General features: G+C 39.2%; 1 protein-coding gene across 3 annotated transcripts in view; it reads right to left on the reverse strand.

Moving 5' to 3' along the window:
* Positions 1–21,263: 21,263 nt before the first annotated feature.
* The window catches only part of LOC126412858 (THO complex subunit 2), a 317,539-nt gene continuing 315,145 nt past the window's right edge, over positions 21,264–23,657 (reverse strand). Inside the window, exon 30 of one of the 3 annotated variants that reach the window (XM_050082722.1) lies at positions 21,264–21,800. In XM_050082722.1, the coding sequence (XP_049938679.1) occupies positions 21,770–21,800 (31 nt within the window). In that variant the 3' untranslated portion in view covers positions 21,264–21,769. The remainder of the gene's footprint in view (positions 21,801–23,657) is intronic. The other 2 variants (XM_050082721.1, XM_050082720.1) reach the window with 2 other exon arrangements.

A 23,657-nucleotide genomic window follows, 5' to 3' on the forward strand; every position in this document is an offset into this window, starting at 1 on the left:
TATTTTTAATATGGTGTTGGTGTTCTTCACAGTGGTTGGAAAAGATACGAACAGTCTGACCTATGTAATTGCTTCCACACGCACAGAGTATATTATAAATTCCAGGGACCCTGAGGCTGAGACTTAATTTTCTTACGAGGACGAAAAATCAGTCTTATACCCGTCTACCCAGGACTCTTCCTATTTTGCTGGATATAGTGGCACAAAAAGGAAGAACCGCAATTGGTGTTTCATCCTGTGAGTGTGCAGCATTTTCCTTTTTTTGGAGAATGCTGCCTTTTATAGCGTGCACCATAGCCATTCTTTCGGAGCACATACTTCAGATGGTTAATTTCGAACTTCAAGTGGTCCTTGTCAGAAACAATTTCTTGCTCTATATACCAATGTGTTCAAAACGGCTCTCTTTTGAGCAGGATGATGGAAACTCTGTGCATTAATGTATAAATTGGTATGCGTCGGCTTACGATATACAGAGTGGCCAAGACACCCGTCCACCTATCATTGTACTAAAACATCTAAGAATGGCAGCCTTCCTTCCTTCTCCATCTCAACAGTGGACCAGATGTTCGGATGTATGCTGTTCATGTGTTCCATGAATTGTTCGAGAGCTTCTGCGCTGTGTGGCGAGGCCATAAATGTATCATCAACATAACGATAAAAATAAGGATGGATGGAGGGGAGCCCGAATTTAATGCACATTCGTCAAAATTCTCCATAAAAAAAGTTAGCCAGTGATGGAGACAAGTGTGAGGTAACGGGTGAGTTGTGGTCCCCTGGAAATATTCTAAGTTCAGAGTTGGTGGCCACCGCTCGGGGCGCTGGGCACGCCGTGGCTTGTTAGCAACCGCGTGATGCCGCACAACGGTCAAACCACGTGGTCCATCAGCCGTGTGACTGGGGTTCCGTAGTGGTGCTGTGTCAGTGAAGGAGACACGTCGGGAGTGCTAAAGATGGCAGTTTTGTGAAACCATCATGGCAGACATTTCACAGTTTGTATAGAAATTAATAGTAACCAGATGAATCGTGGTACCTCAAAAAGAAACTTGTACATTACTATTATTTGCATGATGATTCTGATGGTGCAATCAGATTTTCAATATCTTTATCAGTTTAAAGTTTAGTATCTGACTGTAAATCATGCAAGTAACACACAGTAACGAGTTTCCAAAATATAAACACTTCATCCAATTTTGTCGATCGCCATGTCTTTAGAAAGCTATTAGTGTAAACCTAAATTGGTATGAATTACAGGCATGTAACTTGAATAGTACATGAGTTATTGGAGGTCAAAGTGGCTGATTACTGTTGATCGCGTCATGCCCTAAGTATTCCACAGTTACACACAAAAAAAAAAAAAAAAAAAAAAAAAAAAACGGTAGCAGCATGCTTATAAACATATTTATTCACCTATGTCTTTATTTACATCCAATATATGCTATTCATGAAGAAATTGGTTAAATATTTAGAAAGCACAGAGACATTAGGCTAGTGGCCTACCTTTTGTTCTATTCCTTTGGTATAGATTTATTTAATTTGTTTATGTATCTAATAATGTGTTTTGGAGCATGTTTGTGGTCCAGCCATAGGAATATTTATTTAATTTCAATTTATTTAAATGTAACTACAGTATTTCATATGTGTTTAAATGTGTTTGTGAGTGTACGTTGGATTGAAGACATGGCGCGAGTGCTCTAGCCAAACACTGCGCTTGTGAATGGGGAGGCTGGATGGAAGCAAGTTCAGAAGAGGAGGCACGGGTAGTGCTGAACAGTGGGCAGTTATGGATGGTACGGGACAGAACAGAGGGGGCTGAGTGCTGGACGCGGACAGTACGGCGCAACAGGCGCACAATCTGTGGAAAAACTTGGACAGTGGAGCAATTTGTGCGTGGTCACGGTTGATAGAAATATTTCGGAGTGCCGACCTGTGCTCTTGTGTGATTTCCGTGGCTTCTGCAGTGAAGACGTAGTGTGCGTTTAGAAGTGAATATCTCACGAGCTATGTTGTTGTTCATAACTAATTATGTGCAGTTGGAATCTATTGTTTCTCTGTTATTCAACTTATATTATATTTAATTGCTGGACCATCGACACCAATAAAGGTTTTGCAGAAATATACCGCATTCTCAAAAGTCACCAGTGACGAATCCCTCAACAATTACACCAATAACCTGACCAGTGCTTTCCTCTCCCGCAACTATCCTGCAGACCTCATCCACAAACAGATCTCCCGAGCAATACATTCCTCCCCATACAACAACAATGTTCCTACACCCAGACCACACAGAAGCATCCCCCTTGTCACCCAATATTATCCTAGCCTCGAATACATCAGCAAATTACTCTGCCAGGGATATGACTTTCTCAAGTCGAGCCCTGAAATGAGATCATCCCTTGACAATATTCTCCCCACACCACCCAGAGTTGCCTTTCGTCACACCCCCTAACCTCCGTAACATCCTTGTCAAACCCTACAATATTCCCAGACCAGCAGTTCCTACCCCTGTAACCGACCCCGCTGCAAAACCTGCCCCATGCATCCCCCCACAACCACCTAGTCCAGCCCCGCTACTGATAAAACATACACAATTCAAGGCAGGGCCACATGTGAAACAACACATGCCATTTATCCGCTAACATGCCCGCACTTCACAGCCTTTTACATCGGTATGACGACAAGTATACTGGGTGAGCGCATGAACGGGCACAGACGAACTGTCCGCCTAGGAGATGTCCAATACATAGTAGCAGAGCATGCCCTCCAGCATAATTCTAGGGACCTAGGAACCTGCTACACCGTACATGCCATTTGGCTTCTCCCACCCAACACCAGTCCCTCGGAACTGCGGAGATGGGAACTTGCACTCCAACACATCCTTTCATCCCGCCATCCCCCTGGACTGAACCTACGTTAAACAACCTCACTCCCATTTACTCTTCAGTCTTCTCCTTTTTCCCTCTCCTCTTTAGCCATTCATGCATCTTTTCTTCTTACATAGTTGTGTTTATCTTTATACTATATACCTCTTTACTTCTGTATGCATCCTCTTTGGTTTGAAGCTGGCACAGTACTTACAGTAGAATATCTTTGGCTTCCCTCTGACAACCATGCCTCCATCCTTACTACCCTCCCTGTTTACCTTTCTCTGTTGCTTTATAACCTGGGTTGTGAGTAACTGAATCCACTTTCCCTTCTTCCCTTTTTTCCTCTCTCTCCTCCCTGATGAAGGAACAAAGTTCCGAAAGCTAGGAATGTAAATTTTCTGTTCTGTTTTGTGTATCTATCGTCTGTACTGAGCTGAGGTTAAGTACTGGCCAGCCCCTCTATCTCTTTGTTAGTGTTTGTTTCTCATCTTTATATGAGATTTTCCATTAATGATTTAGACCATCATTTAAAGTCATTAAGATAGTACCTGCAGATTTTATTTAATTGCAATCTTTCAGTTATAAATTTATGTGTTATTTTCATAATTCGCAATTGCCGAGTGATAGAAACCTTCGACCATTCGATTCATGTGTGTATCCTTATCGTATACTGTAGACTCAGCAGTATTTGGCCTGTAATGCGGCAACTACGTATCCCAGCCCCTAGTCAATGAAACCAGCCAAAACTCTTAATATTGCAACTCTGAGTCGGAGGTGCTTTATTATTTGAAAGCCCGCACAATGGAGAGTCCATCATCATACCATCTGTTCATACAAAATTTATTACCATACAAGAAGTAGATGGTTGTCATCATATGCCAGAACAGCTTTATGCTTTCAGGAGGAAAAACGGGATCAATCTTTGACGTACAGTAGAAAAACCATGGAGCTACTGAAGGATTCTGGTCTGCCAGATGATGTTACGAAAAGTCTCAGAGTCCGAGCTCCTAGACCGAGCGAGGTGGCGCAGTGATAGCACACTGGACTCGCATTCGGGAGGACAACGGTTCAATCCTGCGTCCGGCCATCCTGATTTAGGTTTTCCGTGATTTCCCTATATCGCTCCAGGCAAATGCCGGGATGGTTCCTTTGAAAGGGCGCGGCCGACGTCCTTCCCTAATGCAATGAGACCGATGACCTCGCTGTCTGGTCTCCTCCCCCAAACAATCCAACCCGAGCAACTAGACCTCCCAGGTTGTACGGACTAGATCCACAAGGATAATGTTCCCTTGAGACCTATTGTCAGTGCAATTGGTTCTCCTACCTACAAGCTAGCCAAATACCTAACAAATTTGATGTCTCCTATAGTTGGCTGGTGTGAACATCACATCAAAAACTCCCAGATGTTCATTGAGAAAATCAAACAGATTAGAGTTGATCCAAATGACATTTTAGTCAGCCTGATTGTGGTATCACTGTTTACAAAGGTTCCTGTGTAGGACATTTTGAAAATGCTGGTGAATCTTTTTCCTCCTGAAACTATAAAGTTGTTCCAGCATGTGATGATGACCACTTACTTCTTGTATGGTAATAAATTTTATGAAATGACGGATGGTATGGTGATGGGCTCTCCATTGTCTCCATCACTGGCTAACTTTTTTATGGAGAATTTTGAGGAATGTGCATTAAATTCGGCTCCCCTCTGTCCATCCTTATTTTATCATTATGTTGACGATACATTTATGGTCTGTCCACACGGTGCAGAAGCTCTTGAACAATTCATGGAACACATGAACAGCATATATTCGAACAACCGGTTCACGGTCGAGATGGAGAAAGGAGGAAGGCTGCCGTTCTTAGATGTTTTAGTACAACGATAGGCGGACGGGCGTCTTGGCCACTCTGTATATCGTAAGCTGACACACATCGATTTATACCTTAATGCACAGAGTTTCCATCATCCTGCTCAGAAGAGAGGTGTTTTGAACACTGTGGTACACAAAGCAAAAACTGTTTCTGACAAGGACCACTTGAAGTCCAAAATTAACCATCTGAAGTACGTGCTCCGAAAGAATGGCTATGGTGCACGCTATACAAAGGCAGCATTCTCCAAAAAAAGGAAACGTGAAAATGCTGCACACTCACAGGTTGAAATACTGATTGCAGTTCTTCCTTTTTGTGGTGCTATGTCGAGCAAAACAGGAAGAGTCCTGGGTAGACGGGGTATAAGACCGATTTCTCGTCCTCCTAAGAAAATTAAGGAGATGATGCACCCTGTTAAGGACAGTCTCGGCCTCAGAGTCCTTGGAATTTATAATATCCCCTGTGTGTGTGGAAGCAGTTATATATGTCAGACTGATGGTACTGTTTCTGACTGCTGTGCAGAACACCAATGCCATTTTAAAAATAGGGAACTGGAGAAATCAGCAATTGCAGAGCACAACCTCATGAACAAACATAAAATACTGTTTGATGAAACAAAAATTCTGTCCCATGCCTCCACATACTGGTTTCTGTTACTAAGGAGGCTGTTGAAATAAGAATGAGCGAGAAGAACTTTAACCGTGATAGCGGATCCTATCTGAGTGGTGCATGGAAACGAGTGCTCGATGCAGAGAAGCAGCAGAGACATTCCTTCCAAGGTTTACGTTCCAACGGAAGCGGTGGCGTCACCAGTGCACACATTGACACCGTCTGTGACAGCAGTACATACTCGCCAACCGATCACAAGCCGACCAATCAGAAGCCGTCTGTGTGCTATAAAACGCCACCACAGCAGCAGTGATGACAGTCGGTTGCTCCTGATGATGACGATGGAGGTTATCATCGAAAGCTCGAGATTTTATCCTGAACTGATGCTGCAAGAAAACTGAGAATGTTTTACATAGTAATTCTAATGATGATAGCAGTGACGAATCCAGTAGTGATGAGATAGGGTATTTAAATTTATTATCGATAATGATTGCAATGAGGTAAGTAAAAAGGAAGTGTGTCAACCTGTAATAACAGCAAGTGTACAATGTATACTAACAAAGAGATAGAGGAGCTGGCCAGTACTTACCTCAGCTCAGTACAGCCGATAGATACACATAAAACAGAACTGAAAATTTACATTCCTAGCTTTCGGAACTTTGTTCCTTCATCAGGGAGGAGAGAGGGGAAAAAAGGGAAGAAGGGAAAGTGGATTCAGTTACTCACAACCCAGGTTATGAAGCAACAGGGAAAGGTAAACAGGGAGGGTGGCAAGGATGGAGGCATGGTTGTCAGAGGGAAGCCAAAGATATTCTACTGTAAGTACTGTGCCAGCTTCAACCAAAGAGGATGCATACAGAAGTAAAGAGGTATATAGTATAAAGGTAAACACAACTACGTAGGATGAAAAGATGCGTGAATGGCTAAAGAGGAAAGGGAAAGAGGAGAAGACTGAAGAGTGAATGGGAGTGAGGTTGTTTAACGTAGGTTTAGTCCAGGGGGATGGCGGGATGAAAGGATGTGTTGGAGTGCAAGTTCCCATCTCCGCAGTTCAGAGGGACTGGTGTTGGGTGGGAGAAGCCAAATGGCACATACGGTGTAGCAGGTTCCTAGGTCCCTAGAATTATGCTGGAGGGCATGCTCCGCTACTGGGTATTGGGCATCTCCTAGGCGGACAGTTCGTCTGTGTCCGTTCATGCGCTCAGCCAGTTTGGTTGTTGTCATGCCGATGTAAAAGGCTGTGCAGTGCAGGCATGTCAGTTGATAAATGACATGTGTAGTTTCACACGTAGCCCTGCCTTGAATTGTGTATGTTTTACCAGTAGCGGGGCTGGAGTAGGTGGTTGTGGGCGGATGCATGGTGCAGGTTTTGGAGAAGGACCAGGTGAAGCCACCTTCCTGGATGTTGACCTTCATCTTGTTGAAGCTCACATCCACACCTATGTCCATATCAAACCCACAAACAAACAACAGTACCTTCACTTTGATAGCTGCCATCCTTTCCACATCAAACGCTCCCTTCCCTACAGCCTAGGTATTCGTGGCAAACGTATCTGCTCCAGTGACGAATCCCTCAACAACTACACCAATAACCTGACCAGTGCTTTCCTCTCCCGCAACTATCCTGCAGACCTTGTCCACAAACAGATTTCCCGAGCAATACATTCCTCCCCATCCAACAACAATGTTCCTACCCCCAGACCACACAGAAGTATCCCCCTTGTCACCCAATATTATCGTGGCCTCGAAAACATCAACAAATTACTCCGCCAGGGATATGACTTTCTCAAGTCAACCCCTGAAATGAGATCATCCCTTGACAAAATTCTCCCCACACCACCCAGAGTTGCCTTTCGTCGCCCCCCTAACCTCCGTAACATCCTTGTTAAACCCTACTATATTCCCAGACTACCTTCTCTACCCAGCGGTTCCTACCCCTGTAACCGACCCCGCTGCAAAACCTGCCCCATGCATCCGCCCACAACCACCTACTCCAGCCCCGCTACTGGTAAAACATACACAATTCAAGGCAGGGCTACGTGTGAAACTACACATGTCATTTATCAACTGACATGCCTGCACTGCACAGCCTTTTACATCGGCATGACAACAACCAAACTGGCTGAGCGCATGAACGGACACAGACGAACTGTCCGCCTAGGAGATGCCCAATACCCAGTAGCGGAGCATGCCCTCCAGCATAATTCTAGGGACCTAGGAACCTGCTACACCGTATGTGCCATTTGGCTTCTCCCACCCAACACCAGTCCCTCTGAACTGCGGAGATGGGAACTTGCACTCCAACACATCCTTTCATCCCGCCATCCCCCTGGACTAAACCTACGTTAAACAACCTCACTCCCATTCACTCTTCAGTCTTCTCCTCTTTCCCTTTCCTCTTTAGCCATTCACGCATCTTTTCATCCTACGTAGTTGTGTTTACCTTTATACTATATACCTCTTTACTTCTGTATGCATCCTCTTTGGTTGAAGCTGGCACAGTACTTACAGTAGAATATCTTTGGCTTCCCTCTGACAACCATGCCTCCATCCTTGCCACCCTCCCTGTTTACCTTTCCCTGTTGCTTCATAACCTGGGTTGTGAGTAACTGAATCCACTTTCCCTTCTTCCCTTTTTTCCCCTCTCTCCTCCCTGATGAAGGAACAAAGTTCCGAAAGCTAGGAATGTAAATTTTCAGTTCTGTTTTATGTGTATCTATCGGCTGTACTGAGCTGAGGTAAGTACTGGCCAGCCCCTCTATCTCTTTGTTAGTATTTGTTTCACATCTTATATGAGATTTTCCATTAATCATTTAGTGTACAATGTATACATGTTAAGTGTTTATTGGACAGTGGTTGTGATTTGAATGGCATTTCACAGGCATTTTTTGAATGTATTAAGAACACAGAGGGTGTAGTAGTGATGCATGTTTCTGGAATAAAAATTATTGATGCTGCTGGTAAGCTATCAAAGAGTGTGAAACAAGAGGTACTATTAACTGTGGAATTGGCAGGACAGCTGTTGGGAGTGAAATTTGTTGATGATTCCAAATCTCAGCATTGATGTAATATTTGGGACTAATTTCTTGTGCAAATAGCAAGTCAGGGGTTCAACGGATTCTGTGTTGGATTCATTATATGGCGATAATGCTTACCCCAGCTGTCTGTCTCATTTTTCATGTTTCTTGAGGCAGTCAGACTCTTCTCCTGTCCTATATGAAGTTCGTAAGTCAATCACAGACATTCTGTCTTCGATTTTCGGGTAAATTTGTACAGTAGGATACTTTAGTATAGAAATATTTTAGAAAAAGTTTCTCTAGTATTATTTATATATATCATGTTGTGTTAGTGATAAAATAATACAATCATAAGAGGATGGAAGAAAGTAAAATGGTACTGTGATTAAAGAATTTCTGTCAAACAGAGAGGTAAGGTAAACAAAATAAAAAGTGTCAGCTTATGTAGAGGATAATTAACATCTGAAGTAATCAGCTCAATGGTGTAACAGCAGAGGCAATATGCAGTATAAACCACCATAAATACTAGATCATAATATTAATGGTGGTATAATAGAAGTGTTCGTGTTCAATGCCATCAGTGTATTGAGATAACTATCTACCCATAGAAGTGTGTCATGGTACAGCCTTTTCTAACATTAAAGAATCACAGCTTCAAACAGATCTGTGTGGAATAATATGTGGAAAGAATAAGCAAGGTTTGTATGTATATTGCCCTTCAGGCTAGAATCTTAAGCAGTTTGATGGAATACGGTGAAATAAAAGTTTTTCTAAGTGATCATTTCATCTACTCAGTAATGAGAGCTAAGTTTGCCTTTGCACAAGGATCTGTCACTGTGGAGTGTTTTAAGTAGAATCAGTTTTGCATTAGGTAAGCAGAGCAGGTGTTTATTTATTACATAATGAAACAATAATGAAATATTTAAAATAATGAATAATGTCAGGGTTAATGGTTAGGGAGCCTGTCTCTGCAGTAGGGATATTTTTTGGGATTGCATTCCACTAGCTAAGGAAGTAAGAAAGGTAAGTAAAATAATGGAGCTGACAGACATGCTTAATGAAAAAGATAACTGTATAAAAATAAATGTGACGTAACTATATTGATAATCTAATTTTGAACTAGGCAACATTGGGTACTGTCATATTGTGCAATTCACGACACTGCAGCTGGGAATAAGAGCTTAATACAAAGAACAATATTTTAGTGAGGTACAAGTAATATAATGCTGCATCATTATATCTATAGGTTATCTGAAAACTTCTGTTTGTGTTCTGAGGAATTATCAGCTTAAAGTGGTAATACTGGAACAAAGAACAGTAATTTTGCTGATTAACTGATAACTGTGGTGTTAGACTGACTTGAATATTCTGACAGATCAACTATTTAGTAACATTTTGTGAGGATTTAATTTTCTGGTTGAATGAGAATAGTGCTCAGAGTGGAGTAGGAAGTGGGGGCAATGATTTGGTACAACTTCCATTCCCTTAATTTTGATTTGAATAGTAATTAAGCTACATAATGGTGACTCTTATTCTTTTTTCATAATGTAATGATAAGTAAATCTATGCTATTGCATATCTTGAGCTTTTGCTAGTTTGCAAATGGGAAAGAGACCCAAATCTTTCATGAGTCACCACCTTTCAACTATAGTCAAATTTAGTGCTAATTATTGTAATGTTTTGAGAACTATGTAATGTATTTATATATGATGAAATGTATACCATTTGCCATTAGTGTTAAACAATTTTTTCCTAGACTTAAGTTAGAAGTAAGTGTAAGTGTACATAAACTAGGATATTTTATCTGATTTGTTCATGTACTGTGGCGGAGGAGAACCACCTCCAAGGGCACTGATAGTAGTGCATTTCCTGGCAAACTACCACTTGGACCTGTTGAAGGCATGGACAACTTGGTGAGATAATATGTGAAAGTGCTTGTGAAAAATACTAACCATTGAGCAAGTGAATTTTTTGTGCCTGAGAGTGAACTGCAATGTGCTGTGTAATTAAGCTTTTTTGCAACCCATGAGGGTTTATGTACTTGTATCAAATGATATGTATCTTTAAAGGTAATCTTTGCTTACCCATAAAGGACATCACATATGATGGAGACTCCTAATTTTTTGTTAAAAGTATAACTTGTAGATATTTTGTGTAAATGTACAACACGCTGTATGTAAATATGTTATATGGGGATTCCCATATGGCCAGTTCATATAAGTATAAATTTGAAAAAAACATATGTACTGTAGTTTTGATAAGATTTTTTATGTAATATTTTTTGTGTGTAGATTTTTAACCCACTGTCTGGGGTCACCTGTGGTCATTGAACTGCCCAGTTAGCTATTTGCAATATCTATCTGGTGAATCCAACGAGGGGGTGATGTGACAAACCAAGCCGGGATATTTTTACTTTCCCTCTTGTTTTGCCATCTGCCTCCTTAAATTTCATTTTTGACTATTTCTCATTAACACGCATCAGTATAATCGGCATTTTCATAAAAGAGAAAGGTTGGCCCTCTTTTTTTAAAGAATATAACACAAGATGTAATTTTGTGCCTAGTTTTATGTATGTAATTGATTTTCTAATTCATTTAGACTATTCCTAGTTAGTATCTTTTGTTATAGGGTGAAATCAGTAATTGTTTTGTAACTTAAATTCTATTGTTAATGTATAAACAAACATAAATTGTGTACTAATTATAAATATTTGAAGGAACAACTAATAGTATTCTTAAAGGATATATTTGGCTCTATTCAAAACTTGTTAGCAAAGCCAGCCCTTAATTAATTTCAAAGTAATTAACAGTTTTGTCAGAAGTATTGTTTGCGTAATGATATCTGTTAATTTCATCATTTAAACAAACTCTTGAAGTAGAAGAAGCTGTTAAAAAGAACCAATTTTTCGATGTATTCAGTTAATTTAATGAGTTAAGTTTTAATTGTAATTTCTGTAAATTGAACTTCGAACAATGTGTTGTTTCAGCACCTATTATTGTGAGGATGTATAAGGGCCCAATTTTTGGTCCCAAGACAGTCAATCCACGGCTGAGTTTCAGATGAGAAACCTGTGTTGATTAGAACAACAACAATGCTTCAACTTAACTGTGAAATAAGTGTTACACAATTAGGCCGTGTGTTAAAACAATGGCAGTGTCTGTTCTTTATGTACCTTTTTTATTGTTCAAGAAATGTGAACTATGTGGTTAGGCTTTTACTGCTCGTAGATGTTCAACAGGAAGCTATTGTAGCAGTATGTGGATGTTTGTCTGCAAGCTATTAATGAGGCTTATCGAAAGTTAAGCACCAGTGCACTGGCCATATAACTGTGTATTATTGGGGGGTTGTGAATAGTGGAAGTAAATAATTGTGAAACACAAATGTGCACCTGTCAGCTACATCATTTAAAGTAGACAGTACTGCACTCCCACCCCCTATTTTTTCAGCCAGTACCTCGACACTGAGGATGATCAACGAAGAAATAAAGCAGGCGAGTGTTGTCACAATGTGTAGTGTAGGCAGTTTCTTTAATTGAGTTGCTGCATCTTCTGGGTGTTCTGCCAGCAAAGTGCAGTCTTTGGTTTGCTTTCCCCACACATTATGTATATGGTCCTTCAAATTAAAGTTGCTCGTAATTGTAATTCCTAGTTGACAGTCTTGAGATATGTGCGATTTATCTTCTAACCGAAATTTCCGGTTCTTTTAGTTCTTACATGAATGACCGCACACTTTTCTTTATTTCGGGCCAATTGCCACTTCTTTGCACCACACAGATATCTTGTCTTTGCTGATCCAAAAAAATTGAGTTCGGTGTTAGAATTATTTACACAGTTATTTAAGTCTTTTACAGTTTGCCAGTTAATGGTACTGATCATGTGAGTGACCTGTTCAGGAAGATGTTACCATTTTAGCAATATAGAGAAAAAATACAGCTCTGCAAGAACAAAAAATGTCGCAATCGTAGGAGTAATGGTCGAAAAACATCCCAACCTATTATTGCAGTTGAACTACGTTACAGATAACAGGTATGGAATTGACACTTTGGTTAGTTCGAGTGTTTTTATTTATTTTTATAGCCATTATACAGCTTTTTGAAGTCACAGGAAAAGGCTCACATCAGTTGTTTCAAGATTCTACTGAAAATGAGCCATGATTTTTGATCATTTGTACCTCCTTATTTTTTTTAAACTACATCTCCAAATTTTTGGATTTTAAAGATTGGCAGGTATGTAGTATCACAAGGTTCATGTCATCGTCTTATTTGATTGTTTTCAGGGTGCTGGTACTCCCAGTTCATGTTCCTTGTCATTTGGCGAGATAACTGGGCATAAAGAAGATGCTCCCTTACACTTGATAAGATCATAATGATTTGTGAGTCGGGAAGCTTGCAGTTGACAGTCGGTTTGTCGACCTCCCTGCTGTTGCAGCCCAGTATCACCTCCATCACTGCCACTAAGGCTGCATCAGCTAACACTAACAGTTATATTGTCACCTCCACCACAGCCACTAACACTTCATTGACTAACAGTCATATTTCAAAGTACCTGATTCAGGATAATGTTACAAGGGTGGAAATATTGTGAACTTTGCAGACTGTTGAAAATCATGCGTCCTTTTCTACTACAGGAAAGCAAACTACTTTGTTTCCAGCCATGTTCCCTAACGATAATGTAGTTAGTAAGATGGAGCTTGAGGGGACCAAGATATTGTACAGTACTGTTCATGGACTAGCTTCCCACTTTAGGAAAAATATCCTCTAAGACCTTGAAGGGGATGTTCCTTTTGTAATCTTACTTGATGAGAGCTTAAACAAGGAGGCTGAGTTGCAGGAAATGGATATTGCTCTCAGATAATGGCACAAAGTTAACAAACAATTTAAAATGCATTATTTTTCATATGCATTTTTAGGTCCTATCACTGTTGCCAATATGTTGGATGGTTTTAAGATAGAAACTTCTGATCTGAATTTTACCAGCATGTCATGGGTATCAATGGATGGGCCTAATGTCAGTTGGGCTTTCTTGAAGGATTTGCATCTTGATCTGAAGAGTGTTCACGGGGACAGTGCATCACCTTTTATTGATATGGGATCTTGTGGTCTTCATACAATTCATAAGAGTTTAAAGAATGCAGCCTTAAAGACTAACTGGGCATTGTACCTTATCTGAGGTCGATTTGTAATGTGTTGAAGACTATACCTGCAAGAAGAGCTGATTATAAAAGATTTCATAAAAATGAAAATCCACCCTTCCTTAAAATAATTTGCTTCATGCGCTAGGTGGAAAATGAGGATGCCATCGACTGGTGTGCAAAAATCATCCCCTTTCTAAAGACTTATGTGGACAACGTAAAGAACTACAAGATTAAAATAGATTCTTGCAGCTGGCAAACAATGTTAAAGTACCTCAAAGATTCTCCGCTGCCAGCAAAATTTTTTTTTTCCTTTTTTTTCAGGACAGGTCATGCACTTTTTGAGGGAATTCCAATGTGCAGCCCCCAAGGCACCTTTCCTGTACAGAGCTTTGTTATCTCTACTTGCTAATGTGATGTCGCTAGTTGTTAACGCTGAAAATTTATCTGCTGCAAAATCTGTGTGTGATATAAAACTTGAAAACAAAGCTGGTCTTAGTTCTACAATAGACATGTAATTAGGTCACGCTGTATGGTCTGAGCTCAGAAAAGTGAAAGTGCCTGCCAAAGATATTTTAACTTTCAGCACTGAGTGCAGGGACTTTCTGACTGAAATGTGCTCAAACCTCCTTCTAAAGTTACCTTTGAAGTACAGCATTTATAGATACATAAGCTTTTGTGATCTAATTGTGACAAATAGCAGCTCAAGAACCAGCGAGGCTAGGATCTTGAAAGCCTTGCAGAAATTCTCTTTACAGAACTGAATAAGTGTTAAGGGCTGTGATAAAGTTGAGAAAGAATTTGTGCAACTTCTTGGTAAGGATGTATTTTGGGATCTCTGTGCAAACTACAGGAGGACTGAGATGAGAATTGATCACTTTTGGAGAGACTTATTGAACAGTGATACCACCTGTCAACAGTTGTATAGCTTCCTTCAGCAGGTTCTCATTCTGAGCCATGGTCAAGCCTTTGTAGAGCATGTTTTTTCCATTAATGAATAATGTATGATAGTCAACGAAGAAACCTAGTCATTGTTAGTCATATGTCACGTATATGATGGCCTGAAATAAGCTAGCAGTGTATTCAAGATTGTTGTTGACAAGAGAATGGTTCTGGACTATCACAATGCTTGATATTGGTGTGGTGAGGTTTTAAAGAACAAGCAACGTGAAGAAAATAAAGAAGCCAAGAGAGCTAGACAGAAGAGGTTCAGAACTGGAGGCCAAATAGTCACAGATGCTGGCCGAAAGGCCACTGAACTGAGTGAAACTGATGAAGAGATTGCTTTTCTCACAAAGGAGTTTTGACTGGTTTTCATTGATAGCTTTGAATTATTTGTTTGATAAAATAAGAGTACTATTATTTGGCAGAGAAAAATCACTACAAATATCCCAGTGCTGTTCTTATTTTTTAAACATTAATGTTATATTATACAACTTATTTCTTTTATGTTTGTCTGATCTGATGCATTGTCTTGCCTGGAAAGTTCATAAGCCCTATATGGTAGGATGAAGGTGTTACCGAAGTATGAAACGTAATGAAAAGACCTCTGTCTGCATTTTGATGTTCAGTTTGCCAGACTTGTCAGGATGTGAATACTTGTTTTATATACTCTAAAAGTTTGTGTCCATTTTTCCAAACCACTTAGTAATATTTAGTGACAGAATCTTGACCGTAGCTGACAGCCCATAACAATCCATGATAATTTAGGGAAATAATGGACAGGCAGCTTATATGCCGCATCTAGACTGCACACACACAAAAAAAAGAAGTTGGTTACAAAATGTGTGATGCAAACTGATGCTAAAACGTATTTTAAGCCATGTATCTTAAAACATTTGTTACTCCATTTACATTAGTTGTGAAGGAACGTCACAATCATTTTGTGGATGAATCTCTTATTTCAGAGTCTTTCCAGGTATATGTTGTTAACCCACACCACTCCTTCTGTCTGTCAGTGCCTATCTCAACTGTCAAAATTCAATTGTAGTTCTATGCAAGAGTGTAGGTTTGTGTCCTAATCCAGCAGATGCTTCTAATCTGTCAGGAGGGTGCGCGACAACTGATAACCCTCTGTGGAAAGAAAGATGTATTCTGAAGAAGTTTTTGATGTCATCTCTGCTGCAGTATTTGTCCTCAGCCCATCATTTGAAAAATGACTTATATGGTTTGAGATAAAACTTAAAAATGAGATAGTAGTAAATCAGTATTGCTAATGCACAGGTGAATGAGCATTTCCAGTAACGCGTTATACAGATGTGTACTATAGTTATGATTTGAAATGTTAAGATTTCTTATTTTCTTTCTTAACAACTTTTCAGATACATTGCATATGATGTTGGGCAGGTAAACGTTCATTATTTGCTGAAAGTTAACTTCAAGCACAAATTTTAAATTTCCTATGCACCTAATAAAATATGTGATCACTCTTGTATATAAAGGATGAAGAAATTTACTGTTATTATTTTTATATGTATGTCTTATTATATTATTTAGCACTTGTATATAATTGTTACATTTGCTTAGTCCTCCAGTCCCAGGCAGTAATAATTAGGACAGCTGGTAATTATTGGGACTGCAGCTATGTAAAAATACGCACTCTATCATTTAAAACTGAATATAGTGCCTGAATCCTTTGACTGCTCATTTTATATATGCACTGTTTTCTCTCAGATTAAAAATGTTTGAATTTTATGTGAAAGGATTGAAAGTGTCACCTAATTCGTTGAAAATTACTAGTTTTCACATAATGTAAAGGCAAAACTTCTGTTTGGTTTTCATTTAATCAAAAGATTGTCAGTGTTTTAGATATAAAAGTAATTTTGACAAACTTCAAATTTGTTATTGATTCTTATCTGATGGACAGTTTTCTGTTGATATAAAAATCCTGCATAGTGATTCAAATAATTTGTATGATGATTTGATGCCATCACATATGATCAAAGGTTTGATTCCATGTAAAATATGTTTTATCTGTAAAAGTGTTGACAGAAACTATCTCATGGTCTCAATATAAACACCTTAAAGTCAAAGTATTAACGTGATGAATGAGATTTTGGATTAAATATTGGATTCTATCATAAAAGTTTATTTTATATTATGATTTCATAATATTTCACTGTCATAACCATTAGATGGAACTTGCTTTGATAAATTTGTGTTTTTAAGGATACATCGTAGACCTATAGATGTGTGTCAGTATTTGTTCTGCATTTGAAGAGGACTGATATTTTTCTGGCATTTTTACCTGAGTGTTTTACAATGTAATGTTCACCATCTGTGTATTTAAAAGCTGAATAAACAATTAAAGAAGTTGGCTACTAGTAACAGAAGAAAAGTTTTTGAATAAAGTGTTTTTGTTTCAATTTTTTCTGATTTGGTGTCAGCAGTTACGGGACTGCTGCTAATTCAAAGTTAGAGTTAACTCGTTAATGTAAACAGAAATTCTTCATCAAAAAATGGTTTTCATTTGCAAAAGTTACCTGTGTTCTTACCCTTCAGATCATAAATCCTGTAAAGGAGACAACTTGCTGTTCATTTAAAACTAGAGGGTTAATAACGTGTTTAGAAGTATAGAAGTCCTTTCTTTTTCTAGCAATAGTACACACACTCCTACAGATAGACACCCAAATGGACACTTCTGTGGCCACAGCAAGGAGTCTTGCAGTGGCCATGGGCATCTGCATTTAGGTGTCCATCATTGTGTGCGTGTGAGTGTGCGTACAGACCCTAGTGCTCAAAAGCCAGTGTGAATGCTGTTTTCTGTTGTTTTTGTGCTCTATGCATCAAAGCAATATAGGTCAGTAACTGCCTTTTCCTTAATTTGAATGATTTGTAGGTAAAAAACTGAATTCGGGCAACCTCTCAGAGAGACTAAGTCTTTACTGATAATTTTTAGGCCTCTTGAACGACAATCCAGGCCTGTGCGACTATCTCATGAGTGATTAGAACAATTTGTGTGTGTCAGGCTTTGTTAACCTGCAAAATCTGATACTGGTCAAGTGAAAATCCTGAAATACCAATCCAGTCAGAAAGTGGTAGTATGGTGCAGCGTATCATTGTTTGCAATCACAGGGCCTTATTTTTTTGAAGATGAATGCATGCTTGTTGATACTGTGAATACAATACATTATGTTCATATGTTTGAACCATTTCCTAGTATGACAGCTTGCTGATCTTTTTGTAACTGCAAACACCTTCTTCCAATTAGATGGGACCACATGGCATTCCATTAACACTCTACAGAAGATTCCTGGTCATCTCAACTCCAAGAATGGAGACATTTCCTGGCCTCCAAGATACCTTGACCTTTCAGAGTGTGATTTCTTTCTTTGGAGTCATTCAAATCACACATCTGGTGTAACCCCCCACACACCATCCTCCAGGAACCGAAGGATCAAATTCACCTGCTAGTTATGTGCATGGATGCAGTTAGGTGCACGATCAATGATGTGGTGGATTCAGGGAGAAAGACTTCAATATTGCCAAGACCATAGGTGTGGGGGGATGTTGGTTTATAGGGAGGTGGCATCAACAATGACTAGCAGGTATCCAGGTGGTAATGGTTCAGTGTTAGTGAAGAAAGGGATTTGTGCCTGATATGGGATGCTAGTCTGGAGCAGTTGCTCGGAGGTACCGGTCAACAAGAGCAGATATTATTTCAGTGGGGTCACAGTAACAAGTTACAATAAGGTGTCCAGGACTGTTAAGTTTATGAGTTTTGGGAAGCATGTAGAAGGTGGATATGTGAGGAGGGATGGGGAGCATAGTTTGGGATAAGGAGGGAGATTGATTCGGGGAACAGATTCTGGGATTGGAGAATATACTGAACTTCTCACTGCAGTTCATTGCAACCATGTTACAGCCTTTACCTTCAAGGAATGTGATTAAGTCTGTGTCTGTCTTGAGGTTGCCAATGGTTGTTCTTTCCTCTGCTGAGTGGTTTATGTTTCTGGGAAGGGAAGTAAGAAAGTAAGAATGAAGGGTGAGGTGTAGTTTGAGGAATGGAATTTCTGGAAGGTAACCTGGAGATAGTTGGATGGGAATGTGGAAGATTCACTGTTGTATGAAAGTATGGACTGGGACAAGATAGTTTCAATGTTGCATTTTGGTTGGAGTGATTGCTGGCAAAAAAGTGTTTCCACTGTAAGTTGGGAGAAAGAGAGTAAGTCTTTGACGAAAACAGCATGACTGAACTTGTGAGTAGGGGTAATATAGGTTCTGCATTTTGTGAGGTCTTGGTAGGGAGTTTTGGGGGACATGGGAGATGGAAAAGATCAGCAAAACAAGGTCTGGATGGTACAACAGACTGAGAAGGGGTAAGGTAGCTGTTGATTGGCAGTATTTTCTGAGGTGGGAATAGTATGTAAATATAATGGAAAACTTGTGGAGGAGAAATCTAGAGTGCCTTACAGGTGTTGGAGGGAGGGCAAGGGCTTCAATTTGAGAGATAGAATTGCAGAGTAACAGTACCTTGCAGAGGGAGGATAGCTGGTTCAGGGAAGCCCCTGTCATGGAAATGTGTTTCTCTGGTGACAGTTAATGAGAGATAGGGATGGTCAAAGTCTGATTCATGGAGGGGAAATTTTTGGGGTAGACCACTGTGTGTGTGTGTGTGTGTGGGGGGGGGGGGGGGGAGATGGATAGGTGGGGGAAGGAGGGGGGGAGGCGGCTTCCGTGGTTCATGCAGCTTTTAAGAAACAGCATGTGGGACTTGGCTGTAGTAGGGATGGACATACTTTTTTCATTGATGTAAATAGACGGAGCAGGGCACCATTTTGGATGGGACTTTGCTGTAGGATGAGAAAAATGAACGTAAATGTCAGAGAGTGATGTATGATTAAACACTGTGGGGAATATTTCAGGCATAAGTGCATGGTATTCAACTGGCTGGGGAGTGGTGGTGGGGAGAAAACACTGCTCTACATCACTGTGTGCTGCCACAGCCATAGTGAGGATGACAGTGCCACATTCCTGTCCCATGCACCTGCTAACCTTTCTTCCCAACTGTCAACCTCTCATCTGCAACCCTCCTTTCCACTGCCAATCTCCTTTTTCTCACTGCACACTCCATTCAACACAACCCCTCACCACAGTTGAGTTGCAGTGTCGACACAATGTAGTCGGCAGTCAGTTGGGTCAATGTAACCATATAGGCGTGAATGTGAATGGATTTATCAGAAAAGTAGCACAGTTCTCTGTGTTGTTTATGTGCCTTTCAACAATTCACCACCTCCAGTATTCATCGAGTTTTCATCTTTAATCCTTAAATGGTTTATATATTATTTATATTAACAGCAGTTTCATTTTAAAGAACCTTTTCAGTCTTGTTGCTTTTTTCTTCTATTTTCCTTCTTAACCTATTACACTTTCATGCTCGCAAAATTCTTGAAGAAACAGAACATGAAGAATTAGATTAGGGATCAACATCTTGTCTGTAACTTCAAGAATCTTGTCAACATTTGGCTGTCCAGCATGTCCACTTGCTGCACACAGCATTATCTTGATTTTATTTTTGTTTATGTGCATATTATAGGCATCAGATAGCACTCACTCCATTCCATTAAGTACAACTCAATTATCAGCTTATTTTTGGTGAATACTGTAATGTTGTCAGTAAACTGCGGCATGAAGATTTTATCCATGACAACTCACTTGCACAGTGAGATAATACTTTACTTCCTTTATTGCCTCCTCAGTATAGATATTAGATACCAATGGTGACAACTGAGCAGTAATGCTTTGCAATTTTCTTGATTTTGGGCTATTGTATTATTTCGTCAGTGCATCCTGCTAAGGTCAGACAATTTAAAAACTTTGGGAAGACACAGTTTGTTACATTGGGATTGATTGTTGCAAGGAATTTTTCTTGCAAATTATCAAAATTGGTTTGATTTTGTAAAAAAGGATCTAGTTGTCAATATAAGGGGGTACAGGGTATATGTTTACTTTGTTTCATTTTATTTTGTCTCTTCTAGCATGGTTTCTATTGTTTGACATAGAATTGATTCTAATAAGCCGTGCTGTGTTTGTAATTCAGGGACTCTTGAAAATTTACAGGGAGCCTAGGCTGTTTGCCAAGTATTCTAACGCATCTAGAATTTAAGTATGCAAGAGCCGAGATCTTTCTGTTGTTGAGATGACATTGCTATAGTTTCAAAAGGACAGTCGATAAATATCTCTAGAGAAATTGTGATTCAAACATTAAACAGTTTTCTTCTTTCTTTCATAGCGATAAATGTGAAGTCACACCAAGGTAAATAAAAATCCGTCTGATGTAGCCCACCCTTGCTTGTCAAGATTTGAGAACGATGGTTTATTGACTGTAAACTTCCATACAGTAGAGGATTATCAGGTTTGAGGCATCAGGGATCCTCCTCCAAATCTTGCTCTATTATAATCTTAGCAGAATACTGCGTTTCACGTTTCCCCAACTCACACTTGTCTTATTGTGTATTTTTGTCTTTAGCTGACATACACTAATTCTGAGCTCTTAATTTATTAGCCTTTTTGTTAATCGTCAGTTTACTTTTCCCACGCCAGAAAGAAGAATTTTAAAAAAAAACTTATGAGAATTTAATGTTTCTTAAATATCTTCTACAAATATTAAGTTTAAGAATTTAAATTTGGTCAAAATAAGGCCCAATCAAATGGCAATATTCACCAGATGTTTCAAAGCCTTGTGAATTTCTCACTTTACATCATTTCAGTGGGGCAGCCATATTCCTCACTACAAGGATTGAAATAAATCTAGAATTGAAATGAACACTTTTTGAGGTAGAGCATGTATTTTGTATAAAAATGACACCAAAATATCATTCACAAAAACAATGAGAAAGAGGATTTTTTGCTCCAGACAAGGCAGATTTCCTTTACTTAAAACTGACAAACAAAATGAAAGACCATTTATGTGACTCCAGTCTTGCTTAGAACTCTGAGCAACTAAATTAGTTATTCATTTGACATAGTGAAAGATTTGGGGTGCACACAAATCCCCAATACAGACAAAATATATACTGAGATCCAAATTTTATTTAATTTTCTTTTCATTTCACCACACGTACTTCCATCTAAAGTTATTTAAAACATTTTTCAATTTTACATATCTTCAAAAAATAATTTACAACACATATTTACACTATTTTCACAAGTAACAAAGAAATGCACGCTATTCAAACTGAGTTTGAAAAATAGTCACATCACTAATGTTCATTCACACATTCTTCTTTACGTTTGGTAAGCACCAAATTGTGTGAAAGATGAAAATAAAATGCATCAACATGGCCATCATCTTCGTTTGCCTTCATTCGAACGACGAGTAAAGCATGTTAAGGAAAACAAGTATACTGAAAGAATGACACAGAAATTAAATATATACATAAACAGGTAAGAAACAAAGCAAACACACACAATCTTTCTTCGTTCTTTCTTTTCAAAAATTATCTTAATTCCATTTTATATTTTTAAATTTTCGTTTAAGCACCGTCTCTCTACATCCTGGTCAAAGCAATTTTCTGTAAGTATCATATACGGACATTATTTCTCTTACTGTGTATACTTCCTACCAAGACAAACATTAACTATACAGGGGAGGTGTTGGGGGAACAGGGTGTACAGTGATTCTTAATAAATAAATAACCAATGTGTGATTTCTCCAGGGATGCATTTTGCTTGGACCCCTATCAATTTAGTTTTATTTTATGATAAAATCTACAAATTTTGTCAATATACAGGAAAATAATGGGGGCTATAGTCTGAGTTGAAAGAAAAAACACCTTAAAATAAGCATGGCTTATTTTAACAAAGAAATAAACATATTAGGTTCTGCCAACAGAATGAAGAGTAAGGGCAAACATACGTGCAACTTTTCAGCAGCTGACTGCCCAGATGAACCAAGAAGCTACCAAAAGTCTCCTCTCAATGACCGTTCAGCAAATGTTGCCGCGTATGGACCTCCGCAGCAGGTGCCTAGTTCATGCAACTATTAAGTTTTATACTGCTTTGGATAGATGGATGTTGATGAGTACAGTGTGAGACGCCTGAAAGCAAACACCCTGCAACAATTATTGCAAGGGTCCAGGATGGTGGAGCGAGTGCAATGGGGAATGTTTTTGTGGCACTCCCTGGGTGATCCCATCATTCTGGAAGGCACAATGAATCAACAAAAGTATGCACCTATTCTTGGGTAACAGATTCAGGCTTTTAATATGTGGTCACATTAATGTGACTTGACAGTGTAGAACGGAACTAGGCTGCAAAGGAAGTAAAACGCTAGTCATAAACATTTCGTTAAGAACCATCAGCTGTTGGGCGCACACAGACATAAAAACAAAACCCTGGATACCATACTCTTCATAAATGTAAGGCACTCATTACAAAACACCAAATATCTTTCTCTGATTGACCCAGAGGTCTTTGGTTCTTACCTGATGTCCACTTTCTGAGGTTGGAACTGATTCATACTGTCATTCAGACCTGTTATGAAGCTAGTCTGTTTCTAAAAACTAGTTTGACAAATTCCTTCATTAGCCTCTGACTATAGATTGGAAGGAAGTATAGAGCGAGGGAGTTAAAGGGAGCACCTGAGAGAAAATTACTCAGAAACAACTCAATCTGAGCAGTCACAGTATAAAAAAGATGAGATGAGCTATCACCATCTAGGCACTACTTGTTAGCTATGACACTTTAAGAATTCCTGTAGTGAGCTCGGTTTTTCGTTTTAGCTACTTCTGTTCTTTCTTTACTCTTTCTAATTCCTTTACACATTTTTAAACAGCTGTTAATATTTACAGAGCCCAGACTGACATTGATTTCCAAAAAGTGGAAAACTTCTATGGAAAAACAGAGATGCTTGTAATATTGTCGAAATCTGCTTGGAGGAAGAGAACTTCTTAAACAGATTACATAAAGCTCTCAGAAACTGAACAAGGTTCTAACCGATGCTAGTACAACATGTCAAGGTCACCATGTACTATATGTGTGACCCATGTCCCAAAGTCCAAAAGCATTGAACCCTCTGCATTACCCTCAAATTTAAGCTTGGGTTTCATCTCTCTTAAGAATGTCTTATTAATATTAGGGCCATCCATAGACACCTGAACAACTTTCCTTTTCAGATTTACCTCAGATTGGGATCACTTGCTACAAATCCTTCGACTAAATCTTTTACAGCACT

The sequence above is a fragment of the Schistocerca serialis genome, chromosome 7 (genome assembly GCF_023864345.2).
Source record: "Schistocerca serialis cubense isolate TAMUIC-IGC-003099 chromosome 7, iqSchSeri2.2, whole genome shotgun sequence".
Classification (NCBI taxonomy): Eukaryota; Metazoa; Arthropoda; class Insecta; order Orthoptera; family Acrididae; genus Schistocerca; species Schistocerca serialis.